The sequence below is a fragment of the Vicia villosa genome, unplaced genomic scaffold (genome assembly GCF_029867415.1).
Source record: "Vicia villosa cultivar HV-30 ecotype Madison, WI unplaced genomic scaffold, Vvil1.0 ctg.000301F_1_1_1, whole genome shotgun sequence".
In the NCBI taxonomy this organism is placed as follows: Eukaryota; Viridiplantae; Streptophyta; class Magnoliopsida; order Fabales; family Fabaceae; genus Vicia; species Vicia villosa.
The window spans coordinates 306772-334570 of NW_026705129.1; the positions used below are offsets into that span (position 1 = coordinate 306772).

The 27799-nt window shown below is 32.7% G+C and overlaps 1 protein-coding gene across 1 annotated transcript; it reads left to right on the top strand.

Annotated features, from left to right (window-relative positions):
* Positions 1–3337: 3337 nt before the first annotated feature.
* LOC131626514 (uncharacterized) lies at positions 3338–13733 on the top strand. The gene is made up of 2 exons (XM_058897339.1): positions 3338–4008; positions 5927–13733. The coding sequence occupies exon 2, from the start codon at positions 12177–12179 to the stop codon at positions 13359–13361; it is 1185 nt and encodes a 394-aa protein (XP_058753322.1). The 5' UTR covers positions 3338–4008; positions 5927–12176; the 3' UTR covers positions 13362–13733.
* The last annotated feature ends 14066 nt before the right edge of the window (positions 13734–27799 follow it).

Below are 27799 nucleotides of genomic sequence, written 5' to 3' on the forward strand. Positions count from 1 at the left end.
AAAATCAAATAAAAATAAAATAATATTATAAGAATAATCATATGGGACCAATGGACCTCTCTTAGGCTTATTACTATGTGGACAATTCAAAATTATAGGCCCACTACTAAAAGATTGGATTTTGTTCACTTAGGATTTCAAGCAAATCTCCAATTTTTGCCCAACTTGTGCAAGCTGTAACTCCTTCAATTTTTATCACATGGACATGATCCGGGACTTTCTGGAAAGCTCGAAGAGTCCTCTAAATGACCTCTTTAGTTTCATCTCAATTGAAGCTTCCATTCTCAAGTTATGAGCTTTGACCCGAAAGGTGTTTTATTGACTTTTTAAAAGGACCTGTAATGTTTTTGTCCATATCTCCTAAATGGTGCCTTTCTTGATCTCGAGCCCAACATAAAAGTTGTAGAGGATGAAATTTCCTTGAGAATAGGCTTTGGTTGGAGAAATTCTGACAAACCATGCGAGAGTTATGACCGGTCAAAGTTGAGTTGACTTTTAGTTAAAAAACCCTGATTTGAGCTTTTGATTAGGAGATAGTGACTTGAGTTCAACCATTGAACCTTGAACCCTCGAAGATAAAATAAGACGGGCAAATTTTGGGGTATGACAACTTTATGCCACAAACAAAAGTATCCTCACTATATCTATTTATTTTAACCTAATAACCCAATTGCTTTTTTCACATCTCAACTCTCCTCACACCCTCATTAAACCTCTATTTTATTTTAATTCTATATTCTCCATTATTTATTAAATAAAACAAAATATTATTCTAATTCCATTATTTCTCTAATTCTCACTACACCCTCATCTCTTACTCAAAACACCCATTCCTCTATAATTTTAAATAAAATTTTTATTTTCTCTCAACTCTAAAATATCTCTAATTTTTCTAATAAACTCAATCATCCTAATAAATTAATTAAATATAATTAATTAACTAAAACGCTTAAATAATTACTTAAAAAGCCCCAACACCCAATTAAAATAATAATAATAATAATAAACTAATATTAATACTATTAAAATAAAAATTGGGGTGTTACAACCCTCCTCAACTCAAAAGAATTTATGCCCTCAAAAATTATTTGAAGGAAACAACTTTGGACAAGACTCATCTAGCTCTCTTACTCCCATGTCATGATATCTTCAACGAATTCTCCCCCACTTATTTCAATCTCACTCTTGCTGGCTAAAGGTCAGGGAAAATGAGTGTCGATAGCGTTTCACACACATGTTGTACTTCAGGCAACAAATAAAGTCACAAAACCTAGGCCGAATGAACCGACCTGCTCTGATACCAAATATGTAACACCCTAAAACCTGCAAATATTTTTATAAAAGATAAATAATTATTTCTTCAAAACGGGTGTTAGACGCGCTCGATAAAGAATACTCTTCAAAGTAAAACATAATATAGCAGCAGAATTCAACTTAAAAACACGCTTTATAATATCTTGATAAAATCAAACTCTGGATTAATTAAATAATCCAACAATAACTCAAAACATAGATTAAAACATCTAAAAACCAGTGTTACACATTAGAGCACCAACAAAAACTAAATAACGCGGAAAACAACAAAGAAAATAAAGAGGCCCTAACGCCATCCTCCAACTCAACAACATCCACTCCACTACTTGATTATTTGTACTCCAAGAGAGTACATAACCCCACAAACAAACAAACAGGGGTGAAAATAACTTTACAGATGTTAGCGGAGTATTAAACAGCAAGGATAGTTTTCACATAGCAAGTAACATCAATTATCATTCACACATAATCATATACAATAATAACAACAGTCACGATGCAAATGTATAATGCAATGTACTCCTCTGAGAATGCATGTGGTACAAAGTTTTTGGATGTCAGAGTTATATTACGAATCATCCATGTTTCTGGTTCCTCTGGAAAGTACTCATTCGAGATTTTTGTTTTTGTTTTTGTTTTTGCTTTTTCAGTGTTGCCAATAAAAAATAAGGCGTTCAAGTAATGTAATGAATGGTCTGAGAATATAAAATCTATTTTCTTTAATAATTAATTAAGCCGAAATCCAATAAGTAATGTACGTAAAATCACCATTAGGATTATGAAAAACTCTCTCTAAATTGATTTGATTCAGGGTAATCTGTAATTTTGATAGTAGTTTTTTTTATGTATTAAAGTATATAATTATGATTATGTTATTTAAAAAGGAATCCAAATAATTTATAAGAGCATCTTTATCGCGGGTTTCTTATTGCAAATTTTATTATAGATGACGTAAACTATAGACAACTTGCATTGGAGTAAGTATGACATGACATATAGTGAACTAAAATTTAGTAAACGATATCTGCAGAAGCAACGTTAACTATTTGATTTGAAACATATAATACTATTATTATATTGCATAAAAGTAGTCATAATAATCCAACGATATTAAAATCAACGACTCTATTCAGAGTAACGACTATATTCATTTTTTTACCTTTCTATAAATACCATAGCAGTAACTTGTATTTTTTTTACACACAATTTTATCTTCATATTTTTTCTTTTAATCTTTAATCATATTTAATTTATCAAATGGATCCCAATCAATGAAATTCTTATTATAATTTTTTACAAACTCCTATCGATGACAGTTCTCAAATTTTCAAATGTGTCCATGACCATCGCTCCCTATTGGTGACGGCTCTCAAAATTCCCAACCTTTTATGTTTCAATCACCACCATTCTCTACCGACAACAATTCTCCATATCCTTGACTTTTTATGTTTTAATCACCATCAACCAACATCACTAGCCAATATACTCATTTAATGGGTACCAACTGTCATACCCCAAAATTTGCCTTCATATAATCAGAAAAGTCATTTATTTCGATTAGATGACCTGGCGTGTTTGGTAAGAATGTAAGGTTTGCAAGTACAGGGTCCCAGGTTCAAATCCCACTTATAACTTTTCTCCCTTAATTTTAGTTGTAATTTTATTTTCATTTTATATTTAAAAATCACAAAAAATAATTTTTTAATCATTTAATTTTTTAATTTTCGTATTATTTAATTAGGCATTTAAAAAAAATATTTATTTTTCACTTTTCTCCATTTTTATTGCTTTTATAGTCAAAAAAATCAAGAAAATTAAAATAATAGTTTTTTAGCTTTTGGTCCAAGTCAATTAGCATTAAAACTTATTTGATTTGATTTTCTCTATTTTTAGATAAAATCAAAACAAATAATTTGGTTGATAATAGTCTTAATGTTAAATTATTTTTTTCCATTTTTAATTTAACCTAATGCACTAATATAAATAGGACTATTTTGTACACATTGGGGGAGGCCAGTTTTTCTAACCCTTATTTTCTGTCCCGTACAAACACCGATGTCGTACAAAATTTCACACCCACGTATCTAACACTTAACCACCAACACAATTTTTTAACACAGATAGCAGCCCCTTCACTATATTTTTTCTGTCCCGTACAGTAGTAGCAAGTAACCATCCTCCACATTTTCTTACACACTCTATTCATATTCATATTGTACATGTTTTTGTTATGGAAAATAAATCATCACCAATTTCTAACATTACCACTACCACCATTAACAAAAAAAAACTTCATTCATCCCACTTTACAACCCACCATTAAATTACACCAATAACCAAATCCACATTCATGATAAAACCATCCATCCATTTGTTATTACTAACACAATATAAAAAAAAAACAAAACTCTTAAAAAGGGAATTCTCACAAATTGATTACCAACTTCAATCTCTACACAAAACCAAAATCCCATACAACTTGCAACAACAATCAACAGGAGCTACGAAAATATGAAAGATAGCTAATCAGAACAGCCACCGCGTGTTTCCAACGGTATCCAACGTCAATCTTCGCCGAAGTCCACGGAAACCGTTCGGATCCATCTCCGGTCACCGCCGTCAGCAGTGATTCCGTCTGCCGTTGGTCACCGCCGTCAGCAGTGATTCCGTCTGCCGTTAATCAATCTCACCGCGGTAATATTCTTACTCTTTGATTCTTTGATTCTTAATGTTGATGTGAATTTTTTTTTTGATTTGGTCTTTTTTGAGAAAATAAAACTTTGAGAAGGATAGAAAATGAATGTAGAAGAGGAAAGAGAAAGAAGTATACTTTTACCAATTTATTTATTCATTTTAATCTAATAACTTTGCCATGTGTCATGAAACGATTGGGTGGTTAAGAAGGCTTTGAAAAGTCAACAACTTGTTTTATTAGTACTTTACGTTCATGTATGAACAATAAGTTATATTAATCTTATTTAGGTTTTTTAGGCTTTCTAATTTCTATTATTTTACTTAGGTTATGAAATAATATAATAAAAATACACTTATTTTGCTAAAAGGTTTTAACCATCTTATTGATTATGATGATTAGTATTCCCTTTTTATCAATTCGTTATTATTTTTAATCGAATCAATCGATTACGAGGGGTAACGATACAAATTAAACTATTAAAATTATAAAAAATATTATTATTCGTTATTAGTGATAATCAAATCAATTGATTAAAATTGGTAACGATCTAATTACTAATCTGTTAACTATGGTAATTGAATCAATCGATTATCGCGGTTAATAGTACAAATTAAAATCAGGGTTGTACGCCCAAATCCTAAAACACTTCCCAATTCTAAGATACTTCAAATCAAACTACGAATTTTCATCCTTATTCTAAAATTACAATAGGCCATTCAAAAAGCCTTCAAACCATACCAAATCAAGTTCTAATCCTAAGGGCGTACAATCCTTCCCCGAACTACGTAGACTCTGATCCTCCCTAAGGAGGTACGTAGGCACTTGGCAACAAGGCGAATCCCCCTCTTCCAAACTCTAATCATGTTCAAATAATTAGCCTTTAACTCTTATTACTCTCTGTTACCTTTCTTTATAAGCCTTGCCATGAACCTTTATCTTTGAGATGTTAGCCTTTAGGAAAGGGTTGAGGGTGCCTAACACCTTCCCTCGACCTGAATATAGTATCTTACCCCGATCTCTCAACTACGTAAGGTTTCCTATTCGCCTTGGTAGAATAGGTGGCGACTCTCTAAGCTATAAATTTTTAGGCAGGTTGCTACAGCTGGCGACTCTGCTGGGGATAACTTAAATGGTGAATACTATGCTCCTATAGGTTTTAGGTTTTGGCAGGGTTTAGGTTTGACAACTTTTTAGGGTTTGGCTAATTCGCCTTTTTTAAGGTTTGTAATTATTGTTTTTATCTTTTAAAAAAAAAATTGTTTATTTGTTTTTTATCTAAAAAATATTTAATTGTTTATAATATGTTTATATTTAATTGTTTATGTTAATATATTTATATTTAATTACCTAATTGTCATATTTTTATATGCACTGCTGACATATTATGTAATGTTAAACCCTAAGTGTGGGAGTTAACTTTGAGATCAATAGGGGAGTATGAATCGCCTACGAGTCTCATTGATAACTCCACTCGGAGTGGGTTGAGTATTCGGAAATGTCCAAAACGAGGTTTGACTTTGTTGAGGGCAGGACTGGATACTTGGCTGATCTCTCCGAGAACCTACCCCAAAAATTCGAACCTCATGGATAAAATGAGTTGTTCTAAAATCCGAAGAGACAAAAAGTCTCAGAGGTTACGAACGACCCCATGAGACCTTCTAGAACCCCCCTATAAAAAGGTTGGCTCCCGAGAGCCGCTACGTCGAACCTATGAACTTATGTGATTATGTGCTATATGTATATATATGTATTGATCATTTTTTTTATTATTTCTTTTTCCATTCATCATACATCAGGGGCATTCTTGCATCATATTTTATTCAAAAAAAAAAGAAAGAAAAAAGATATCATACATATCATACATGGCATACACATCATTTTCATGGCATTAAGAGAAGATTCCTCTTCTATCTCCAGAACAAGGGACCATTAGGAAGGATAACCTAACATCCCGACCATATTATCCAACAAGATTTCAGCAGAAGAGATCAATGGATCAGCAAAAGCAACAGGGTGGCCAACGCCCCTGGAGGTCCAAGCCAAAGCGATCATTCACCCCATTGCACATGCCGCTGTCTCAAGCTCTGCAACATCTGCTCAGTCAGAACTTGGTTACTCTGCTGCCCCCATACTCAGCTCCGGCTAACCCCTGAAGTCGTAGATGATTGCCTTGACGACAACAGTGAGGAAGAGGTGATAAGATTAGTACGAGAGGTGAAACAAAAACCCAACAATAAAAGTAAACATAGAAAAAAAAGAAATGTGATAGACCGAAGTCGTGAAGAAGGACATAATCTATTGTTCAATGACTACTTCTCTGAAAATCCTGTATACACAGAGGCTCAATTCAGACGAAGGTTCCGTATGAGAAGACATGTGTTCCTTCGCATTGTTGAAGCTCTTGGAAATCATGATGAGTACTTTCAAAGAAGAATTGATGCAATAGGTAGAATGGGACTTTCACCATTGTAGAAGTGCACCGCTACCATTCATATTCTAGCATATGGATCACCAACTAATATTGTGGATGACTATGTTCGCATTGGTGAAAGCACGACATTGGAGTGTGTGTACTTAGCTTAACTACAGTCACACAAGCTCTTGTGTGTGTGTATGTATATATATATATATGTGTGTGTGTGTGTGTGTGTGTGTGTATGTATATATATATATGTGTGTGTGTGTGTGTGTGTGTGTGTGTGTGTGTGTGTGTGTGTGTGTGTAACAATATACAAAAAATAACAGTTACAATTTCATAACTGGTTCCTAACTACCTTTGCATTCTTCTTCTTCTTCTTCTTCAATGAGTATTGAGTTCATCTTCATCATCTTCCTCAAAATATCTTCGGGTTATCTCAACATCGACAAAAGTGTTAGAACAAGATTTGTTCTGATCAATTATCTTAGTTTTGATGATAACAATAATATGAATTTTGCTTAAGATAATATGGTACTCTAATCCAATGCAATTTCCTTTTCAGGAAATATATATAAAGAGTACGCATAATTCAGCGCTCAGAAGCTTTGTCTCAAAGGGTTCAGCATGCAACATCAGAACATGGTCTGGCAAGACATCAGAAGATGGTCGAAGCAGAATCAGAACATGGGTCTATGGAAGCATCAGAAGAACAAGAGAACAGAAGCACTGAAGTTCTGATGGTATCACGCTCAGAAGCACTTCAAGGTCAGAAGATCAGAAGATGCTATGCACCAAGCTGTTTGACTCTGATGATATTCAAACGTTGTATTCACAAACATCAGATCAGAAGGAAGTACAAGTGGCAAGCTACGCTGACTGACAAAAGGAACGTTAAAAGCTATTAAAGGCTACGTCAGTAGACACAGCGTGAACAAGGCTCGAGGTAGTTGACAAAAGCGTATAACATTAAATGCGATGCTGTACGGAACACGCAAAGCATTAAATGCATTCAACGGTCATCTTCTCCAAACGCCTATAAATATGAAGTTCTGATGAGAAGCAAGGTTAACGATTCTGCACCAAAACAACTCAAATCAACTTGCTTAAACTCTGTTCAAATCAAAGCTCAGAATCTTCATCTTCATCAAAGCTCACTACATTGCTGTTGTAATATATTAGTGAGATTAAGCTTAAACGTTAAGAGAAATATCACAGTTGTGATTATCGCTTTTAAGAAGCATTTGTAAACTCTTAGAATTGATTACATTAAGTTGTAAGGAACTAGAGTGATCGTGTGGATCAGAATACTCTAGGAAGTCTTAGAGGTTATCTAAGCAGGTTGTAACTAGAGTGATCGTGTGGATCAGTAGACTCTAGAAAAGTCTTAGAGGGTATCTAAGCAGTTGTTCCTGGAGTGATCAATGTGTGATCAGAAGACTCTGGAAGACTTAGTTGCTGACTAAGTGGAGAACCATTGTAATCCGTGCGATTAGTGGATTAAATCCTCAGTTGAGGTAAATCATCTCTGCGGGGGTGGACTGGAGTAGTTTAGTTAACAACGAACCAGGATAAAAATAACTGTGCAATTTATTTTTATCTGTCAAGTTTTTAAAGCTACACTTATTCAAACCCCCCCTTTCTAAGTGTTTTTCTATCCTTCAATTGGCATCAGAGCGCCGGTTCTAAGGTGCAAGCACTTAACCGTGTTTAGAAAAGATTCAGGAAGAGAAAAACGCTTCAGTAAAAGATGGCTGGTGAAATTCCAACAGATCCACCTGCATCTACATCTGGCTCTGCTGAGCAATACAATGGTAACAATGGTTATACTAGACCGCCGGTATTTGATGGTGAAAACTTTGAATACTGGAAAGATAAACTGGAAAGTTACTTTCTGGGTCTAGATGGTGATCTATGGGATCTTCTGATGGATGGTTACAAACATCCAGTAAATGCCAGTGGCGTAAAGCTGACAAGGCAAGAGATGAATGATGATCAGAAAAAGCTTTTCAGGAATCATCATAAATGCAGAACTGTTTTGCTGAATGCTATCTCTCATGCTGAGTATGAGAAGATATCTAACAGGGAAACGGCCTATGACATATATGAGTCCTTGAAAATGACTCATGAAGGAAATGCTCAAGTCAAGGAGACTAAAGCTCTAACTTTAATCCAGAAGTATGAAGCCTTCAAGATGGAGGATGATGAAGACATTGAAAAGATGTTTTCAAGATTTCAAACTCTTACTGCTGGATTGAGAGTTCTTGACAAGGGATACACCAAGGCTGATCACGTAAAGAAGATCATCAGAAGCTTACCCAGAAGATGGGGTCCTATGGTGACTGCATTCAAGATTGCAAAGAATCTGAATGAAGTTTCTCTGGAAGAGCTTATCAGTGCCTTGAGAAGTCATGAAATAGAGCTGGACGCAAACGAGCCTCAAAAGAAAGGTAAGTCTATTGCATTAAAATCAAATATCAAGAAATGCACTAACGCTTTTCAGGCTAGAGAAGAAGATCCTGAAGAATCAGAATCTGAAGAAGAAGATGAACTGTCCTTGATCTCCAGAAGGCTAAATCAACTCTAGAAGACCAAGCAAAGGAAGTTCAAGGAAATTTGAACGTGGAGAATCTTCTGATGAAAGAAGATTTGACAAGAAGAAGGTCATGTGCTATGAATGCAATGAGCCTGGACACTTCAAGAATGAATGTCCAAATCTTCAGAAGGAAAATCCCAAGAAGAAGTTTCATAAGAAGAAAGGTCTTATGGCAACCTGGGATGAGTCAGAAGATGATTCAGACTCTGAAGATGAGCAGGCTAACTGTGCGCTGATGGCGACAGAAGATGACGGATCAGAATCAGATTCTGAAGAGGTATTTTCTGAACTTACTAGAGATGAGTTAGTTTCCGGTCTAACTGAACTTCTGGAACTCAAGTCTCAGATTAGTCTCAAATACAAAAAGCTGAAAAAGCTATTTGAATTTGAAACAAAGAAGCTTGAGTTGGAGAATTCTGAATTAAAAGAAAAACTTTTAAAATTATCCAATAATGTTGGATCTCCTTCTGATTCAGAACAATCCACTCCTAGTCTAAACCATATTCTGAAAGAATATGATTTAAGTTTCAGGAAGTTCTTATCTAGAAGTATTGGCAGAAGTCAGCTAGCTTCTATGATATATGCTGTGTCTGGAAACAAAAGAGTTGGCATTGGTTTTGAGGGTGAAACCCCATACAAACTTGAACCTGTTGATGAAATGAAAATTACATACAAGCCATTGTATGATCAGTTCAAGTATGGCCACTCTCATGATATTAGGCACACTTCACATGCTCAAAGCTTTCACATAACACACACCAAAAAGCATGTGACACAACCTAGGAAATATCATGAAACTCACATTAAGAATTATCACGCTGTTCCTCCTATTGCTTACAATGTTAAACCCAAGTTCAATCAGAACTTGAGAAAATCTAACAAGAAAGGACCCAAAAAGATGTGGGTACCTAAGGATAAGATTATTCCTATTGCAGATATCCTTGACTGCAAAAAGGACAAAGCACAACATGTCATGGTACCTGGACTCTGGATGCTCACGACACATGACAGGAAGAAGGTCTATGTTCCAAGACCTGGTGCTTAAGTCTGGAGGAGAAGTCAAGTTTGGAGGAGATCAGAAGGGCAAGATAATTGGCTCTGGAACTATAAAGTCTGGTAACTCTCCTTCCATTTCTAATGTACTTCTTGTAGAAGGATTAACACATAACCTCTTATCTATCAGTCAATTGAGTGACAATGGTTATGATATAATCTTTAATCAAGAGTCTTGCAAGGCTGTAAATCAGAAGGATGGCTCAATCCTATTTACAGGCAAGAGGAAGAACAACATTTATAAGACAGATCTGCAAGATCTTATGAGTCAGAAGGTGACTTGTCTTATGTCTGTTTCTGAAGAGCAGTGGGTCTGGCACAGAAGATTAGGTCATGCTAGTTTGAGAAAGATTTCTCAGATTAACAAACTAAATCTGGTCAGAGGACTCCCTAATCTGAAATTCAAATCAGATGCTCTTTGTGAAGCATGTCAGAAGGGCAAGTTCTCCAAACCTGCATTCAAGTCCAAGAATGTTGTTTCTACCTCAAGGCCATTAGAACTCTTGCACATTGATCTGTTTGGCCCAGTCAAAACAGCATCTGTCAGAGGGAAGAAATATGGATTAGTCATCGTAGATGATTATAGCCGCTGGACATGGATAAAATTCTTGAAACACAAGGATGAGACTCATTCAGTGTTCTTTGATTTCTGCATTCAGATTCAATCTGAAAAAGAGTGTAAAATCATAAAGGTCAGAAGTGATCATGGTGGTGAATTTGAGAACAGATCCTTTGAAGAATTCTTCAAAGAGAATGGTATTGCCCATGATTTCTCTTGTCCTAGAACTCCACAGCAAAATGGAGTTGTAGAACGAAGAATAGGACTCTGCAAGAAATGGCCAGAACCATGATCAATGAAACCAATATGGCTAAGCATTTCTGGGCAGAAGCAATAAACACTGCATGCTATATTCAGAATAGAATCTCTATCAGACCTATTCTAAATAAGACTCCTTATGAATTGTGGAAGAATAGAAAGCCCAACATTTCATATTTCCATCCTTTTGGATGTGTATGCTTTATTCTGAACACTAAAGATCATCTTGGTAAGTTTGATTCCAAAGCTCAAAAGTGTTTCCTTCTTGGATATTCTGAACGCTCAAAAGGCTACAGGGTATACAATACTGAAACATTGACTGTAGAAGAATCAATCAATATCAGGTTTGATGATAAGCTTGGTTCTGAAAAACCAAAGCAGTTTGATAATTTTGCAAATTGTGATATTGATATATCAGAAGTTGTTGAGCCAAGAAGCAACGCATCAGAAGCAGAACCTCTCAGAAGCAAAGAATCGGAAGATCAAGTATCAGCTTCTCTGGAGAATCTAAGCATTTCTGAAGAACCATCTATCAGAAGATCATCCAGACTCATCTCTGGTCATTCAGAAGATGTCATTCTTGGAAAGAAGGATGATCCAATCAGAACAAGAGCATTCCTTAAGAACAATGCAGGTTGTCAATTAGGTCTTGTATCTTTGATCGAGCCAACTTCTGTTGATCATGCTCTAGAAGATCCAGACTGGATAATTGCTATGCAAGAAGAACTGAATCAGTTTACAAGGAATGATGTTTGGGATCTTGTTCCTAGACCAGATGGATTCAATATAATTGGTACAAAATGAGTCTTCAGAAACAAGCCCAGAAGTAGAAGATGAGAAGTTCTTATATATGGGTATCTTCTGAAATGAAATCTTTTTCTTAAGAAGTTCTGATTAAAATCAATTAGAAATTGTGATTCGGTTATTACTAACGTTTCGTTGTCTAAGTTGATTCAGAATCTCTTTAAAAGCAAAACAGCTGTAACTGGCTATCCAGATGGTAAACACGTGTTCACTACTCCTGGACAAGTGTGCGTGCAGTTGAGGGGACGTCTACTTAGGTAACTGTGCAAATCACGTCTTTTGTCTTTATTATCTCTCCTCATGTCACGTAACATTAAATGCTTTTCATCATTAACTCCCTTTCAGTTTTCTTTTTATATTCTTCAAACGTTTCTTTTCCCTCTTATATTTCTCTCACTTTGCATACAGTTTCTTTTTCGTTCTCTCTCTCTTTGCATTCATATCATAAACCCTAGTTGTTTCCAATATCTGAAAATCCATCATGAATCCATCGTCAAGCTCTGGGAATCAAGATAATGATCGGAAACAAAAGAGAAAGGCAACTGCTGAACAAGAGACCAAACCAAAAAGAGTAAGGATCACCTATGACCCTCTCAAAGTGTATCAACCCCTTGACGGTACCCCTCAATCACCTCCCTCTTCAAAGACCTCCACCACCTCTTCCTCCTCATTCATCCTCTCGGAACCACCTTCTTCACCATCTGATATCTCCTCTCCTTCAACCCTTCCATCAGATATTTCTTCATCTCTCTCACACCCTTTTCCCACCAGAACACCTAATCCCTATAGTGTTGTTCTTCCCGACTCTAGGTTCACTGTCAACCCTCCAACCCCTACCACTCAATCATATCTGGAGCTTTTACATTCTGATGTAAATGGCTGGTTGGAGATTCTAGGTGCTGCTCACCTTAACCATCTGGATGAGTATGCTACAAACAACCTTTGGAATACCTTTCGTCAGGATTTTCTGGCTAAGGCTACAGACACTCAAAGAAGGATTATGTCTGAAGCTCCTGGTGTTCGTGGTCTCCGGTTGGAAGTTGGTGAGAGCAGCCATCACCATCTCACCAGGAACAGAAGTGTTCTTGAAAGGAAGATACCAGCAGATGAGTTGGAAGAAGAAAATCTCTACAGAGACATCGTGGTGTGGAGACCATGGTTTCCTGTGCTGACTGGAGATTTTCAGTGGCTGTTCAACTGGTTCAGAATGAACCCTTCTGAAAAAGCACCTCACATGGTCTTTCCAGTAGTGGTTTATCGTGCTGAAGTTGCTGGTCCTACTCCTCCAACAAACCTAGCAGCTATTCTTCAAGCGTTGGAAGATGGAACTTCTGAGCTGCCTGAACCAGAATATGCTAAGGCTACTTCTGAGTCAGACTCATATGAGGAAATGGAAGATGCACAAGCTGAAGATCTCCCAGAAGATCACCCTGCTGAGATTGCTGTCCCTTTTGGCAGAAATTCAGGTGCCTCTTCTTCTGGTGAAACCTCAGCTCTAATGGAGACCTTGGAAACTCTTCATCAGAATCAAGCTATGCTGGCTTCTCGCTTGGACGCGCAAGAAGCAGCCAATGCTGAGTTTCGCTCCTTCATGACAAGGCAAGCTACAAGCACTGACGGGATTCATGATGTTCTGGCGCGGATTTTGCGTAGGCTAGGATCTTAGTCTTTTGGTCTTTGTAGTTTTCTTTCCTTGTTGCATCTGCTTGTTAAACATCCTCTCTTGTAATATTTTTGATTATCAATAAAAACTTTCCTTGTTTTACATTCCAGTGATTTTATTTGTCGTTTTATTCATCTGAATCTTTTGAAATATTCTTTTTGATGTTATGACAAAAAGGGGGAGAAGATAAATGATAAATGATTTGATTAAATCTATCAGTTGCTGGGTAAAGCTCCCACACATTTACTAACAAGAACTGCAAGTTCTATATGGTTTAAGTGTTTTGCAGGTATAAAGAAGTGAAGAGAATCTTCAAAGCAGACACAGAAGCAAAACCATGGAAATTGAAGCAAGCTGAGTGCTGTCAAGCTTCAGAGATCAGAAGCACTGATAATAGAATTTGATCCATATTTGTCTATTTGATCTGACAAAATTCTATTTGCTCTGATACATTATTTTAGCCTATATGGCTCTGATACATATTATGTGTTCGAATATACATTTTATGTTCTAACTCGTTCATGCTGACTTTTGTCGTTTAGTTTTTTGTTCTGTAACATTTCAGGATGTAGAGATGCTCAGATGATGCTCTGGTACATTCAACAATGTTCTGATACAAATCTAGCATGAAGTGATGTTGGTAGAAATTCAAAGCTCTGAAGCTATCCGAGGGAAGCAGAAATCAGAAGCTGTGAATGTTCTAAAGATCCAGAAAACTCAAGTTCTGAAGCTGTCCTAAATGGAAGCAGAAATCAGAAGCTGTGAATGTTCAGAAGATCAAAGAAATTCAAGTTCTGAAGCTGTCCTAGATGGAAGCAGAAGTCAGAAGCTGTGAATGTTCAGAAGATCAAAGAAATTCAAGTTCTGAAGCTGTCCTAGATGGAAGCAGGAATCAGAAGCTGTGAGTGTTCTAGGAATCTAAAGAAATTCTAGTTCTGAAGCTGTCCTATGGAAGCAGAAGTCAGAAGCTATGAATTCTCTGAAGACAGAAGCTTATATGATCGTCTCTACCGAAATAATCAGGGAAGTCTTTTATTAAAGTTCTTCGAGTATTTATTTCAGGGGGAAATTATTTATCTCAGGGGGAGATTGTTAATCTCAGGGGGAGACATATTCATATGCTTATGCTATAGCTGTGTAATTTGTCTTTTGCCGTCTATTCTTTCTGATCGCAAATTCATATCATTTATATATGTTTTTGTCATCATCAAAAAGGGGGAGATTGTTAGAACAAGATTTGTTCTGATCAATTATCTTAGTTTTGATGATAACAATAATATGAATTTTGCTTAAGATAATATGGTACTCTAATCCAATGCAATTTCCTTTTCAGGAAATATATATAAAGAGTACGCATAATTCAGCGCTCAGAAGCTTTGTCTCAAAGGGTTCAGCATGCAACATCAGAACATGGTCTGGCAAGACATCAGAAGATGGTCGAAGCAGAATCAGAACATGGGTCTATGGAAGCATCAGAAGAACAAGAGAACAGAAGCACTGAAGTTCTGATGGTATCACGCTCAGAAGCACTTCAAGGTCAGAAGATCAGAAGATGCTATGCACCAAGCTGTTTGACTCTGATGATATTCAAACGTTGTATTCACAAACATCAGATCAGAAGGAAGTACAAGTGGCAAGCTACGCTGACTGACAAAAGGAACGTTAAAAGCTATTAAAGGCTACGTCAGTAGACACAGCGTGAACAAGGCTCGAGGTAGTTGACAAAAGCGTATAACATTAAATGCGATGCTGTACGGAACACGCAAAGCATTAAATGCATTCAACGGTCATCTTCTCCAAACGCCTATAAATATGAAGTTCTGATGAGAAGCAAGGTTAACGATTCTGCACCAAAACAACTCAAATCAACTTGCTTAAACTCTGTTCAAATCAAAGCTCAGAATCTTCATCTTCATCAAAGCTCACTACATTGCTGTTGTAATATATTAGTGACATTAAGCTTAAACGTTAAGAGAAATATCACAGTTGTGATTATCGCTTTTAAGAAGCATTTGTAAACTCTTAGAATTGATTACATTAAGTTGTAAGGAACTAGAGTGATCGTGTGGATCAGAATACTCTAGGAAGTCTTAGAGGTTATCTAAGCAGGTTGTAACTAGAGTGATCGTGTGGATCAGTAGACTCTAGAAAAGTCTTAGAGGGTATCTAAGCAGTTGTTCCTGGAGTGATCAGTGTGTGATCAGAAGACTCTGGAAGACTTAGTTGCTGACTAAGTGGAGAACCATTGTAATCCGTGCGATTAGTGGATTAAATCCTCAGTTGAGGTAAATCATCTCTGCGGGGGTGGATTGGAGTAGTTTAGTTAACAACGAACCAGGATAAAAATAACTGTGCAATTTATTTTTATCTGTCAAGTTTTTAAAGCTACACTTATTCAAACCCCCCCTTTCTAAGTGTTTTTCTATCCTTCAAAAAGCACTCCAAGATTTCATCCGTAGTAGTTTTCACTTGACCCTACACAAAGTCCCTTCTTTGAGCCTTTGAACCCGTGAAGGAGTTAGAAACTTCAAAATTTTACTAGTGTACTTATACTATCTATGTATTATTAAATAATCAATGTGATGAATTTGATTTATTCTTTATTTCAATTTGTAACAACAACCAAAACAAATGCAAAATAATCATAATACATAATGAATATTTGACAACATCTACTTTAAGATACACAATAATTAAGGAAAATTAAAAAAAAAAAGTTTATGGAAAATATCAACTTTTTAAATAAAAAAATATATTGTAAACATATTACCAAATAAAAATGAAAATAAATTTTAAAAACATTATACTCGATCATATTAAAAAAATGAAAATTGTTAATATCAATTGTTTAATTTAATTAACACTTGAGATTGTAATAACTAAAATAAATAATTTAAATAAGTGGATCACATTTAATATTAAAAAATAGAAAGTATAATTTCATTTATAGGCCCTTCCAAAAACATTACTAATATGGAGAGAACACAAGTGATATCAAATTATCAATTAAGAGACTCTACCTTTAAGATTAAACATATCCTCCATCGTTACTCACATTTCAAAATGGCGGCATCATATATTATTAACAGATATGCTATACTTACATCATATTGTGACACAGTATTTGTTTACACCGTATTTCTATGCAGTTTTAAAAGTGACTCAAATATCAATGCAAGAAATAATATTAAAGTAAAGGAAAAAGTAGGCTGTACCGTATATAAATACGGTGTAGGTGTCAAAATAAGCTAGATATCTTAAATATAAAAGTAATACTATAGTGATATATGCTAATATCCTCCCTCAAGGTGGGCATTGGATGTTGCAAAGGCCTAGCTTGCCCAAACAACCTTGCAACAATGGAGAGTGCAATGATTTTATAAACATGTCAGCTAACTGATCATGGGTAGACACAGGCAGCATGTAGATAAGTTTTGAATTGATCTTTTCACAGACAACATGACAATCCAATTCCATATGCTTATTGCGTTCATGAAATGAAGGATTGTGAGTCAAGTAAATCGCGGATTTACTCTCACAAAAAACTGATGCAGGCTGGGTAAAGGTCGCAGGAAAATCACGAAATACGTACTGCAACCACTGCAGTTCACAACTGATAGAAGCTAGAGCACGGTAATCAGCCTCAGTAGAAGAGCGGGAAACCGTTTGCTACTTTTTAGATTTCCAACAAATTATAGATGATCTAGCATAATGCAATAGCCAGTGACATTTTTTCTGGTATCGGGGCATCTAGCCCAATCAGAGTAAGCAAAACCAAACAGTTGCAACTTGCTAAAGGAGGAAAACAAGATACCTTTTGTAGGAACAAACTTTAGGTATCAAAGGACATGTAAGTCAGCTTAGTAATATGGGATATGAGGTTGGGACACATATTAGCTTAAATGTTGGATGGCAAATGAGATGTTTGGTCTGGAATTAGTAAGATAAATCAATCTGCCAATTAGCTTGCGGTTTGAAGATAGGTCATCCAAGAGCTGACCCTCATCAGTGGAAAGTTTTGTAGTAGGGTTGTAAGGCACTGTATATGGTTTGGCTACAAGCAAACCAGCATCCTCCAATAATTCAAGAGTATACTTTCATTGATTGAGAAAATTACCATATTTGGACCTAGCAATTTCAAATCCGAGAAAGTATCTCAATTGTCCAAGGTCTTTTATTTTGAACCTTTGATCCAAAATATGTGTAACCTTGTGGATTTCAGAGAGAGAATTACCTGTCAGCACTACATCATCAACATATACCAATAGAGCAGTAAATTCATGGTTGGTAGACTTAACATATAAGCAGTAATCAACTTGAGACTAATTGTAGCTAAGAGAGATAAGGAAAGAGGATAACTTTGCATACCATTGCCTACTGGCCTGCTTAAGACCATACAAGGATTTTTGTAATCTACAACCCTTAGAAGGATCAACATTAGAGAGGCCAGGGGAAGGTTCATGTATACCACTTCATGTAAGTCATCGTGGAAAAAGGAATTGTTAACATTCAGTTGCTCTAAGTGCCATACCTTAATGGCTGCTAATGATAACAAAACACGAGTTGTAGTGATTTTTGCTACAGGAGAAAAAGTATCAAAGTAATCGATGCCATCCATTTGTGTATACTTTTTTGGCCACCAACCTAGCTTTAAATCTCTCTGTAGATCCATCAACCTTATGTTTTAATTTTATAAACCCATTTGCAGCCAATAGGAGTTTTGCCATGAGGTAGATCAACCACATCCCAAATATGGTTTTCTGCAAGAAAAAGTAGTTCAACATCTGCGACTTTCTTCCAGCAGTCGTGTTTTATAGCTTGGTTAAAGGTTTTAGGTTCAATGTGTGAGGAAATGGAAAGATAAAAGTGTTTGCTTGATGGTGAACACTGGTCACATGACAAAACAGATGCCTAGGGACAGGGAGTCTTAGAGGGAGAAAGTTTGTTTGAGTAAGAATTATGTGTTGCAGTGAAACAACAGTAATCAGTCTTATAGGAGGGGCTGATACCGTGTTAGCAGGGATATGGATGGACGAATATGTAGGTTCCTCTATGGAAGCCTAAGATTGTCCATTGGATAAAGGGAAAGAACCATAGGAAGAATTGGAGGGAGGACTGATAGGGACAAGACTGGTATTGGAGGGATAACTGATAGGGGCAGAACTGGTACTTATGGAAGGTACAGGGCTAGAATTATGTGAGGTATCCAATGTGGACAAGTGAGGAGATGAAGTAACACCAGGCTGTAAAGGGGAGCTTGAAATATCAGTAGGATTTGATGTGTCACTATAACTAGAGGGCTGTACATAAGTAGTGGGGTTATCATAGATGGGAAAAGCAGTAGATGCAGACTGTGTAGTAGAAGAAGACACAGGAGAATTAAAAGGAAATTGTGTTTCATAGAATACCACATGTCTAGAAACAAAAAGGTTATGATTTTTTAAATCATATAGTATGTATCCTTTAGTGCCTTCCTTAAAACCAAGAAAGACAACTTTCCTAGCTCTTGGTTGAAATTTAGTTCTATGGGCCTGCAAAGTAGAGGCAAAACCCAAATATCCAAAGACCTTTAAGTGGATTAGGACGAGAGAAGTGTAATGTAGAAGTTCGTATGGACATTTAAATTTCAACAATGGTGAAGGAAGTCTGTTAATTAAATGGATAGCATGTTGGACACAAAAGTTCCACATGTTTAAAGGAATTGAAGAATGAAGAAAAATGGTTCTAGCTACATTCAATATATGTTGGTGTTTCCTCTCAACCACCTCATTTTGTTGGGGTGTTTCAACAAAGACTTTTGAGGGACAATTCCTTTGGATAGAAGAAAATCAGTAAGGGCAACAAAGTCAATTCCATTGTCATATCTGAGGCATTTTAAATATGAATTGAATTGGTTCTCAATGTAAGCTACAAATTGGGTAAGTTTGTTTTTAGTTTGATCTTTTGAGTTAAGGAATATGATCCAAGTGTACCTAGAGAAATCATCTACCAAAGTCAAGAAATATCTATGACCTAATATAAATGTAGTAGAGAAGGTTCCCTATAAATCAACATGAAGAATTTCAAAAGGGGCAGTAGAAATAGTTATTCTATGAGGAAAAGGTAATTTCTTTTGTTTACCAAAATGGAAAGAATCACATGGAGTTGTATTGTGTACATATGGAATAAAGGGAAAAACTTTGGAAATATGTTTTAAACCATCATTTGAGATGTGGCCTAGCTTAAGATGCCAAATATTACAAGAGGAGTGAGAATTAGAGTCGTGTGTTTGGGAGTGATTTGCAGCATCAAGCACCTATAATCCTTTTTGTAGGCTAGTTGTACCAATCATCTCCTTGTAAAGGTTCTGCAGGATTTTGCAAGAGTTAGCAGTGAAGGTAACATGATAATCATTGCTGGTAACTAGTTTAGCAATAGATATCAAGTTAACATGGAATGAGGGAATGTATAGAACATTATGTAAGGTTAAAACAGATGAAATGGTTATGCTGCCAGACATAGATGCCACAACTTGAGATCCATCAGGCAGACTGACATAAACTGGAGCTATAGTTTTGCAGAAATTAAAGGAATTTAAAACATGATATATATGACCAGTGGCTCCTGTATCAAGATTCCATAAAATAGGGTTCTTACCATTGGTGCTAGAGGAATGTGAGTTCAGGACAAAAGGGGACGTGATTATGGAGTTGGCTTTGGGTGTGGATTTGGACTGTGGAAGTAATTCCATAATGTTGTTGTACTACTCTTGAGTGAAACCAAAACTTTGATGTGATTCATCAGAACCTGCATGAACAAAAGAAACATATTGATGTGAAAAGTTGTTACTTTGAGTTTTAACCTTACCCTTGAAGCCAGGTGGATAACCATGTTTGAGGAAGCAAGTTTCAATTGTGTGATTAGTTCTGCCGTAGTGAGTGCAGACACGACTATGTCCATGATTTCCACCATAACCTTGTGCCTTATTCTTGGAGTAATTCTGACCAGGCTTGTCACTAGAATTGCCCGAAGATGTGTGAACCTGAAATGCGTTGCCATCTTCATTAGAGGATGCAGGGGAAGTCATCAAGGATCCTGCATAATTCAACTATCTAAAATGAGGAATACATCACCTCGAGTGAAGCAAAGTTCCAAGTTCTTCCATACACCAGCTGCGCTTTCGATCCACAAACCGATTTTGCAATAAATTCATAAATTTATTTGTGAATCCAAGCCAAAACCATTGTGTTGCATCAAATCCATGTAGCACAGAAGATCGGAAACCAGAGGTTTTGTGAGGCTTCCATCAGTGAATTTGTCTTTGTTCTTGGAAATCCACGCAATATGCATCGATCTTGCATAGGTATGATAGTTCCAATCATCAAGTAGCGGTGAAACAAGAACAAGGGAAAGACTTTTGTTTGAATGCAAATAATATGTATCCGAAGAGTTTGTGTAAAAATCGGTGAAGCTCTAGTTAGCCATAAATGCAGAACAAGAAAAGAGGAATAACTGATAGGAGAAGAAGAACAAAAGAAGAAGAAGCGTGAAAACGAAAAAGGGAAGAAAAACGACCGGAGAAAGAAAGCAAAGAGCAATGACTACCAAAACTTGTATAGCTCTGATACCATTTCAACGTTGAGATAACCTGAAGATATCTTGGGGAAGATGATGAAGATGAACTCAATACTCATTGAAGAAGAAGAATGATGCAAAAGTAGTTAGGAATCAGTTATGAAATTGTAATTGTTATTTTTTATATATTGTTACATTATCCAAAGGATATATATATATATATATATATATATATATATATATATATATATATATATATATATATATATATATATATATATATATATGTGACGTATATACAAGAATTTGTGTGGCTGTAGTTAAGTTAAGTACACACGTGGCATAAGACTATAAGCTAGATATCTTAAATATAAAAGTAATACTATAGTGATATATGCTAATAGCTTTGGTTTTGGGATGGGGATTAGCTCAAGGTCGAGTGGAGATCATGTGGAATTGCTAGTTTGTGATCTGCTTCAGCAAAAAGAAATTAAGATTTAGATATGTGCTGCTTAAGTATTTAGTGTTAAGTTTTCAATATTGTTTATGATTATCCATTGTACAAAAACATTGTGAAATAATTTGTGATATAGTGGAATATCTACGAATTTTCAATGTACAATTTTCTATATTCCTTTCTTTTAAATTTCTATATAGTTTGCATGTTCATAGGTTTTTGATGCTTTATAGCATTATATAATTTTAGGGCTTTATTGATTTCTATAATTGTATATTGTTAGATTTATTGTTCATAGCATTTTAATGTTTAAATTTACGTCTATTTTAAATATTGTTTAATAAACATTCTTCCTGTTAGTTATATTTATATGAATATATAATATTATATTCTATCTTGATTAATAGAATTCTATTCAAAACTTCTCGTTGTTAATCAAATTCAATTATGACACATTGTATGTTAGTAGTTTCATCAAACTGCTTTTCATTATAATATTGATATTAAGCAATTCGTGAACTGTTATGAACATAATTTAAAGGCTAAGAGAAATAGAGAGAAATTACATTAAAAGAAGTTAACAAATTTAAAATTAATTTTTCCATTCATTTCATTGATAATAATTACATTCACCTAACACCTATTTATAATATTGAAATAAACTAAATATTCCATATCTAGATTTTTCTAAAGGGTAATGACTCACCACTATTAACTCTAATGAACTTATATAACTTGGGTTTGGTTCATTAACTCATTTCATAACACACATTTTCTTAAACTCTTAAAACTTCTAATTTTGCGTATTTTAAAAACTCTGATTTAAACTCTTTTACTCCCATATTCAACCTAACATTGTCTCCTTTAAATTTTTCCTAGATGTCCTTTAAACATTTTCTCATCTTTTTTTGTTTATGTAATGTGGCTCTGTGTTTGCGATATAAACTTCTTAGGTGATTTGATTTAATTTTTGTTTTAACTAAAATATTTTCATGGTGTTAGAGATTATTATATTCTTAGGGGGTTAATAATAGTGTCAGATCAGTCTTCATCTTAATTCTAAAATGATTCTATTATTTTCAAGTAAGTTGATAAACATCGAGAATTTGTTCAAATTCTTCATCTTTCATTCTTGGAAGTTGTATCTTGGAACATCGTTTGAGTACCCTTGTTTCTAATATGAGTGGGGAAAGGAACACATCCTATACACGAGACACTAGTAGTGTATGGTTAGGTTGCCTGTTTCATGTTAGATTGTTGTTGAGGTTTTAATTGAGAAATAAAGGTGTATGGATCCTTTTAGAAAAAATCACAATTTATTAACACAACTCAACTCAAATCAAACAAAGTCTAATGAGATTTTGAATTGTGTATATTGAAAAATAAAGGTGGCCAGAATAAGAATTTATTTGGTTTTAAAGTAAGTTTCTAAACATGTTTTTTCTGAAATTTAAACCATTAGTAGTACCTCTTCTACCCTAGCCGTCACTTTTCTTCTTTTTCCTTTCTCTCTCTCAAAGAGGGGTGATTTATGATCAATTTTGATTCAAAATCACCCTTCCAAATCGTTTTTGTTTATCTATTACTTAAATAAGTGATTTTCACACCTTTTCTTTTTGTCTTTTTTGTGATTTCGCGGGTCATCGTTTGTTTTGATTTCTCATATTTCTGTGGTGTATTTTGATTTCTCGTCTTTGTGCGGGTATTTTGTTTTTCCGTTTTTGTGCGGTGTTCATTTGTTTCAGGTTGAAAGATTAGTTTCGATCTAGTGCAGATTCAATCAATGACTTTGGTGCCGTCAACGCTACAGATCCGGAAGCATGAACATTTCGGACATCTCAATACCGTCAATACATTAATATTTGTAGGCATATGCAATTTGCCGTTTTATGCTATTAACATGGATGCTGTGGATTTGTTCGCAGATTCATCCTTTTTGTTTTTGGCGATTTTGAATTTGTATTGCAACGATGTACTCTATCGATTTGAATGAATGAATATCATTTATTTTCTGTCAAAAAAAAAGTAAGTTTCTAAACATAAAATTATGAAGTCAGTATTCTCCATGTGTCGTCTTTTGGAGGAGTTTATTTATCATTGGAGCCAAATGCTTAATTTTTGTATCATAACTAGATTGTGGCCCGCGCGATGCGCGAATATATATACATATATATATATATATATATATATATATATATATATATATATATATATATATATATATATATATATATATATATATATATATATATATATTAGAAATAAATTAAAAATTATGTACTATAATTAATAAATAACAATTTAATAATATTTTTTACTAAAAATAAAATGATCTAAAATCTCATATATTTTAGTTGTTAATATATTATAATAATTAAAATACAAATATTTATATTTAGTTGATAATATATAAAGTTAAAATATAGAAATTTATATTATATCTATTTATATTGGCAGTTGACAATTTATATAAACCTCTATTTATAATCAATTTTAATTTTTTTTATAAGTTTGTATTGTATTTTACACGGTTGGTGAATCACAACTATACATATGTGATATTTAATAAAAGTAAAGTACTACAGAAAAAATGTAACGACTATCATTAAGTTATAATGCATATCAATTAAATTCATTAAGTTTAAAATAATGCATATCAATTAAATTCAATTTGAAATATAGAACTTTTATTAAGGTATTGTATTTTCCCTTTTTTTATCTATTGTAAAATTTAGTTTGATATAAGTTTGTTTTTTATTTTAGACAATAATTAATAATTTATTATAAAACTATTTTTTGTTTTGATATTACTTTATATATTTATATTAATTTTATCATCCACTCACAAATTTAATAAAATATAAATAATATTATTTTTGTGTTCAATATTGTATGAAAATCAAATTCTTCAATAAATTAATGATATCAGGCTTATACTGATTATAAATTATAATAGAGAAAGTTAAAAGTTTTACTTTCACCTAAACTAAATTTAGTCATAAGTGTCAATTTAATAGTTATGAATATATTTTCTTTTACAAACATGAAATATTATTATATGTATTTATATCACCATATTATTTAAATTCAATAAAACGTAATTGATTAAATAAGAATATATGGTTAAATTTATGAAACAATCCGGCCCGATAATTGATTATGGGGATACAAACAACGCATCTTTTGTAGAGTTACATTCAATATAAACTATAATTAATTAATTTAAAATTTAAATATTTATTAATACAATTAATAAATTAATTAGTATAATTTATTTATTTTAGAAATTGAATGATCATAGTTTAAAAAAAAGAGATTTTTATTACTAACACTTAACAAAAGTTATACCATTTTAAAAATTAAAAAAATTAATATCATAAACAATCATCACTATTTTATCCCGACCCATAAAAAATTGTAAATATACTATCCTACAATAATTTTAAATTGATGATAGTTACTTCATATTTTAATGGTAATTTTGATCTTTCTTTTTTTTTTTTAAAATGGTACTTTTGATATTTTCTTCTTTTTATATATATATTTTTTAAATGGTACATCCAATACATTTCATCTGCTTCAATATTATATGATTTGAACCACAATCTTATATACACTTCTTAAAAAAATATGTTTAATCTATAAATATTCATTATAAAATATATAAAAGCAGAATTAAAATAGTAAAAACATGACTATAACAAAAATTAAATAAGTAAAATAAACTAAATAATAATAATAAATAAAATTAGAAAAGTAAGTGAAAAAATATTTGATACCAATAAAAACAGAGTTAAAATACTTTACCAATCTATTTATTAGAATGTATTGAAGTATTACCACTCAAGAGTTGATTGACAACCAAAATAAATTTTATAGTTCCCTCAAAAATTGGTAGATGATGATTAAATGAAAAGTGAAAAGAGTGAAAAGTGATTCCAAATCCAATGATTTTGATGATTTTTAGTTCACAAACCATTAATTTATTGTGTATATTAATTATAGTTTTAATGACCATTAAAATAATAATTATAGAAATAAAATTAAAATTTATGAGAATTAAAGTTACAAAAATTGAGAGGTTTGTGAAAAAGACAATTTAATATATAATTTATGAAGAAATTAAATTAGTAAGTTATAGTAATTAAGATACTCCCTCTGTCTCACAATAGGTGTCATCTTTGAAATTTTCACACTTTTTAAAAAAATAATTAATTATGTTGATTTCAATGTTAAAATGAATATCATTTACTGAAATAACGTTATTAATAATAGATAGTAAAAATGATTAATTATATTGATTTCAATGTTAAAATGAATATCATTTACTGAAATAACCTTATTAATAATAGGTAGTGGAATACTTAAATGTATTAAAATACAATGAATAAGGGTAAGTTAGTGGAAAGAAATAATAAATATCACATTGGTATTTTAAATGGACAAATAATTTGAGACAAATAAAAATAGGAAAGAATACACCTATTGTGAGACGGATGAAGTACTTTTTACGGGATATATTTAGATATAAATATCATAATTTTATATCAGAATTTAACTATGAAAATTATAATATAAAAATATTATAAATTTATAATAATCATGAATATCATTAATTAATTTGGGAAAAAAATTACTCCACTACAAATTAATGAATAGACTAAAATGGATTTTGAAAAATTACACATTAATGGTATTTGCTTATACTATGATTGAGATTCTATCATAAAAAACTCAAAATTAATCAACAATAAATTTAGAATTAATAATTAAATATATTCTAAAATTATATATTAAATTTAGATTTTTATAATTATAGTTTTTATTTTATTATACACCCTTAATGATTGTAATAGGAATATAAATATTTTATAAGTTTTATTTTCTTAATTATAATTGGGATTGAAATAGGAATAGAAATATGAACGGTATTATCATCTTTAATATTATTCATAACTTATAATTCAGTTAAGAGACATAGAATTATTATTAATAATAATAATCATAATAATAATAATAAAGATATTATAATTATATCAATTTTATTAATAATTTTAATTTGAAAAACACGTGAGATTGATACATAAGTTTTTTTTGCTAGGATTTTATCTAGGGTTGTCATGATGACAAAAGTTTATTTTTATTTTCTTAATATAATATGAAAATTAATTTGATATAATTTTGTAATAAGTAGTAAATAATTTATTATATAAGTATATTTATTTTCATTTACATTATAAATTTAAATTTATTTTATCATCATATCACCTATTTCTTGAAAGATAGAGGATATCATTTTATGCATATCACTGCATGAAATTTATATTTCTCCACAAAATAATCGATGCTCTTTCTTTTATAAAATTTTGTTCATTAGGACTAACAATATATAATTATAATTTGTTGTAAAATTTATTTGTGAATTTTAATCTATATAAAAACAAATTTGGCACAAAATTGTTTTTTGCCAGATTGATTTTCGGGACGACACGAATTTATTTTAGAAATTAAGATAAAATAAGTACAAAATATACAAAATTAAAATATAATTACAAACATTTAAAGTTACGTAATAACAAAAAAATAAATTCAAATGACTTTAAAATCATTATAATGTCATTAATATTGTTGATCAACATATATGATCAACTCTTAGACAAAAAAAAAAAACTATAACACTATTAATTTTATAATTTATACATTAAAATTCATATGAAAATACAATTAAGAATTATAACAAAAATTACATCAATAAAAGAGAAGAGTTTTATTTGATGCACATATTAGGACTAAACTATGTATTTATTTGAACGATCATTTCAAAGTCTTTCCTAGCCGTAATGATCCAACAAAATTCATCATCTTTTTTTCTGATTCACATAGAAAAAACCATATCAATAAATTCGGATGAAAAAACTATATCAATAAAAAGAAGAGTTTAAATATTTGTAATGGAACAATTCGGTTTCTATTATGACATACAAACCAAGACATATATGTAAAAGAGAAGAAAAAAAAACTATTACAAAAAATTGAAGATCACCAAAAAGATTAGATGTACAAACGATGATAAACCAATATCTCCATCCTCTTCTTTCTGATTCACATAGAAAAAACTATATCAATAAAAAGAAGATTTTAAATATTTGTAATGGAACAATTCAGTCTCTATTATGTCATACAAACCAAGACATATATGTACAAGAGAAGAATAAAAAACTATTACAAAAAATTGAACGATCATTTCAAAGTCTTTCCTAGCCGTAATGATCCAACAAAATTCATCATCTTCTTTCTGATTCACATAGAAAAAACTGTATCAATAAATTCGGATGAAAAAATTATATCAATAAAAAGAAGAGTTTAAATATTTGTAATGGAACAATTCGGTTTCTATTATGACATACAAACCAAGAAATATATGTAAAAG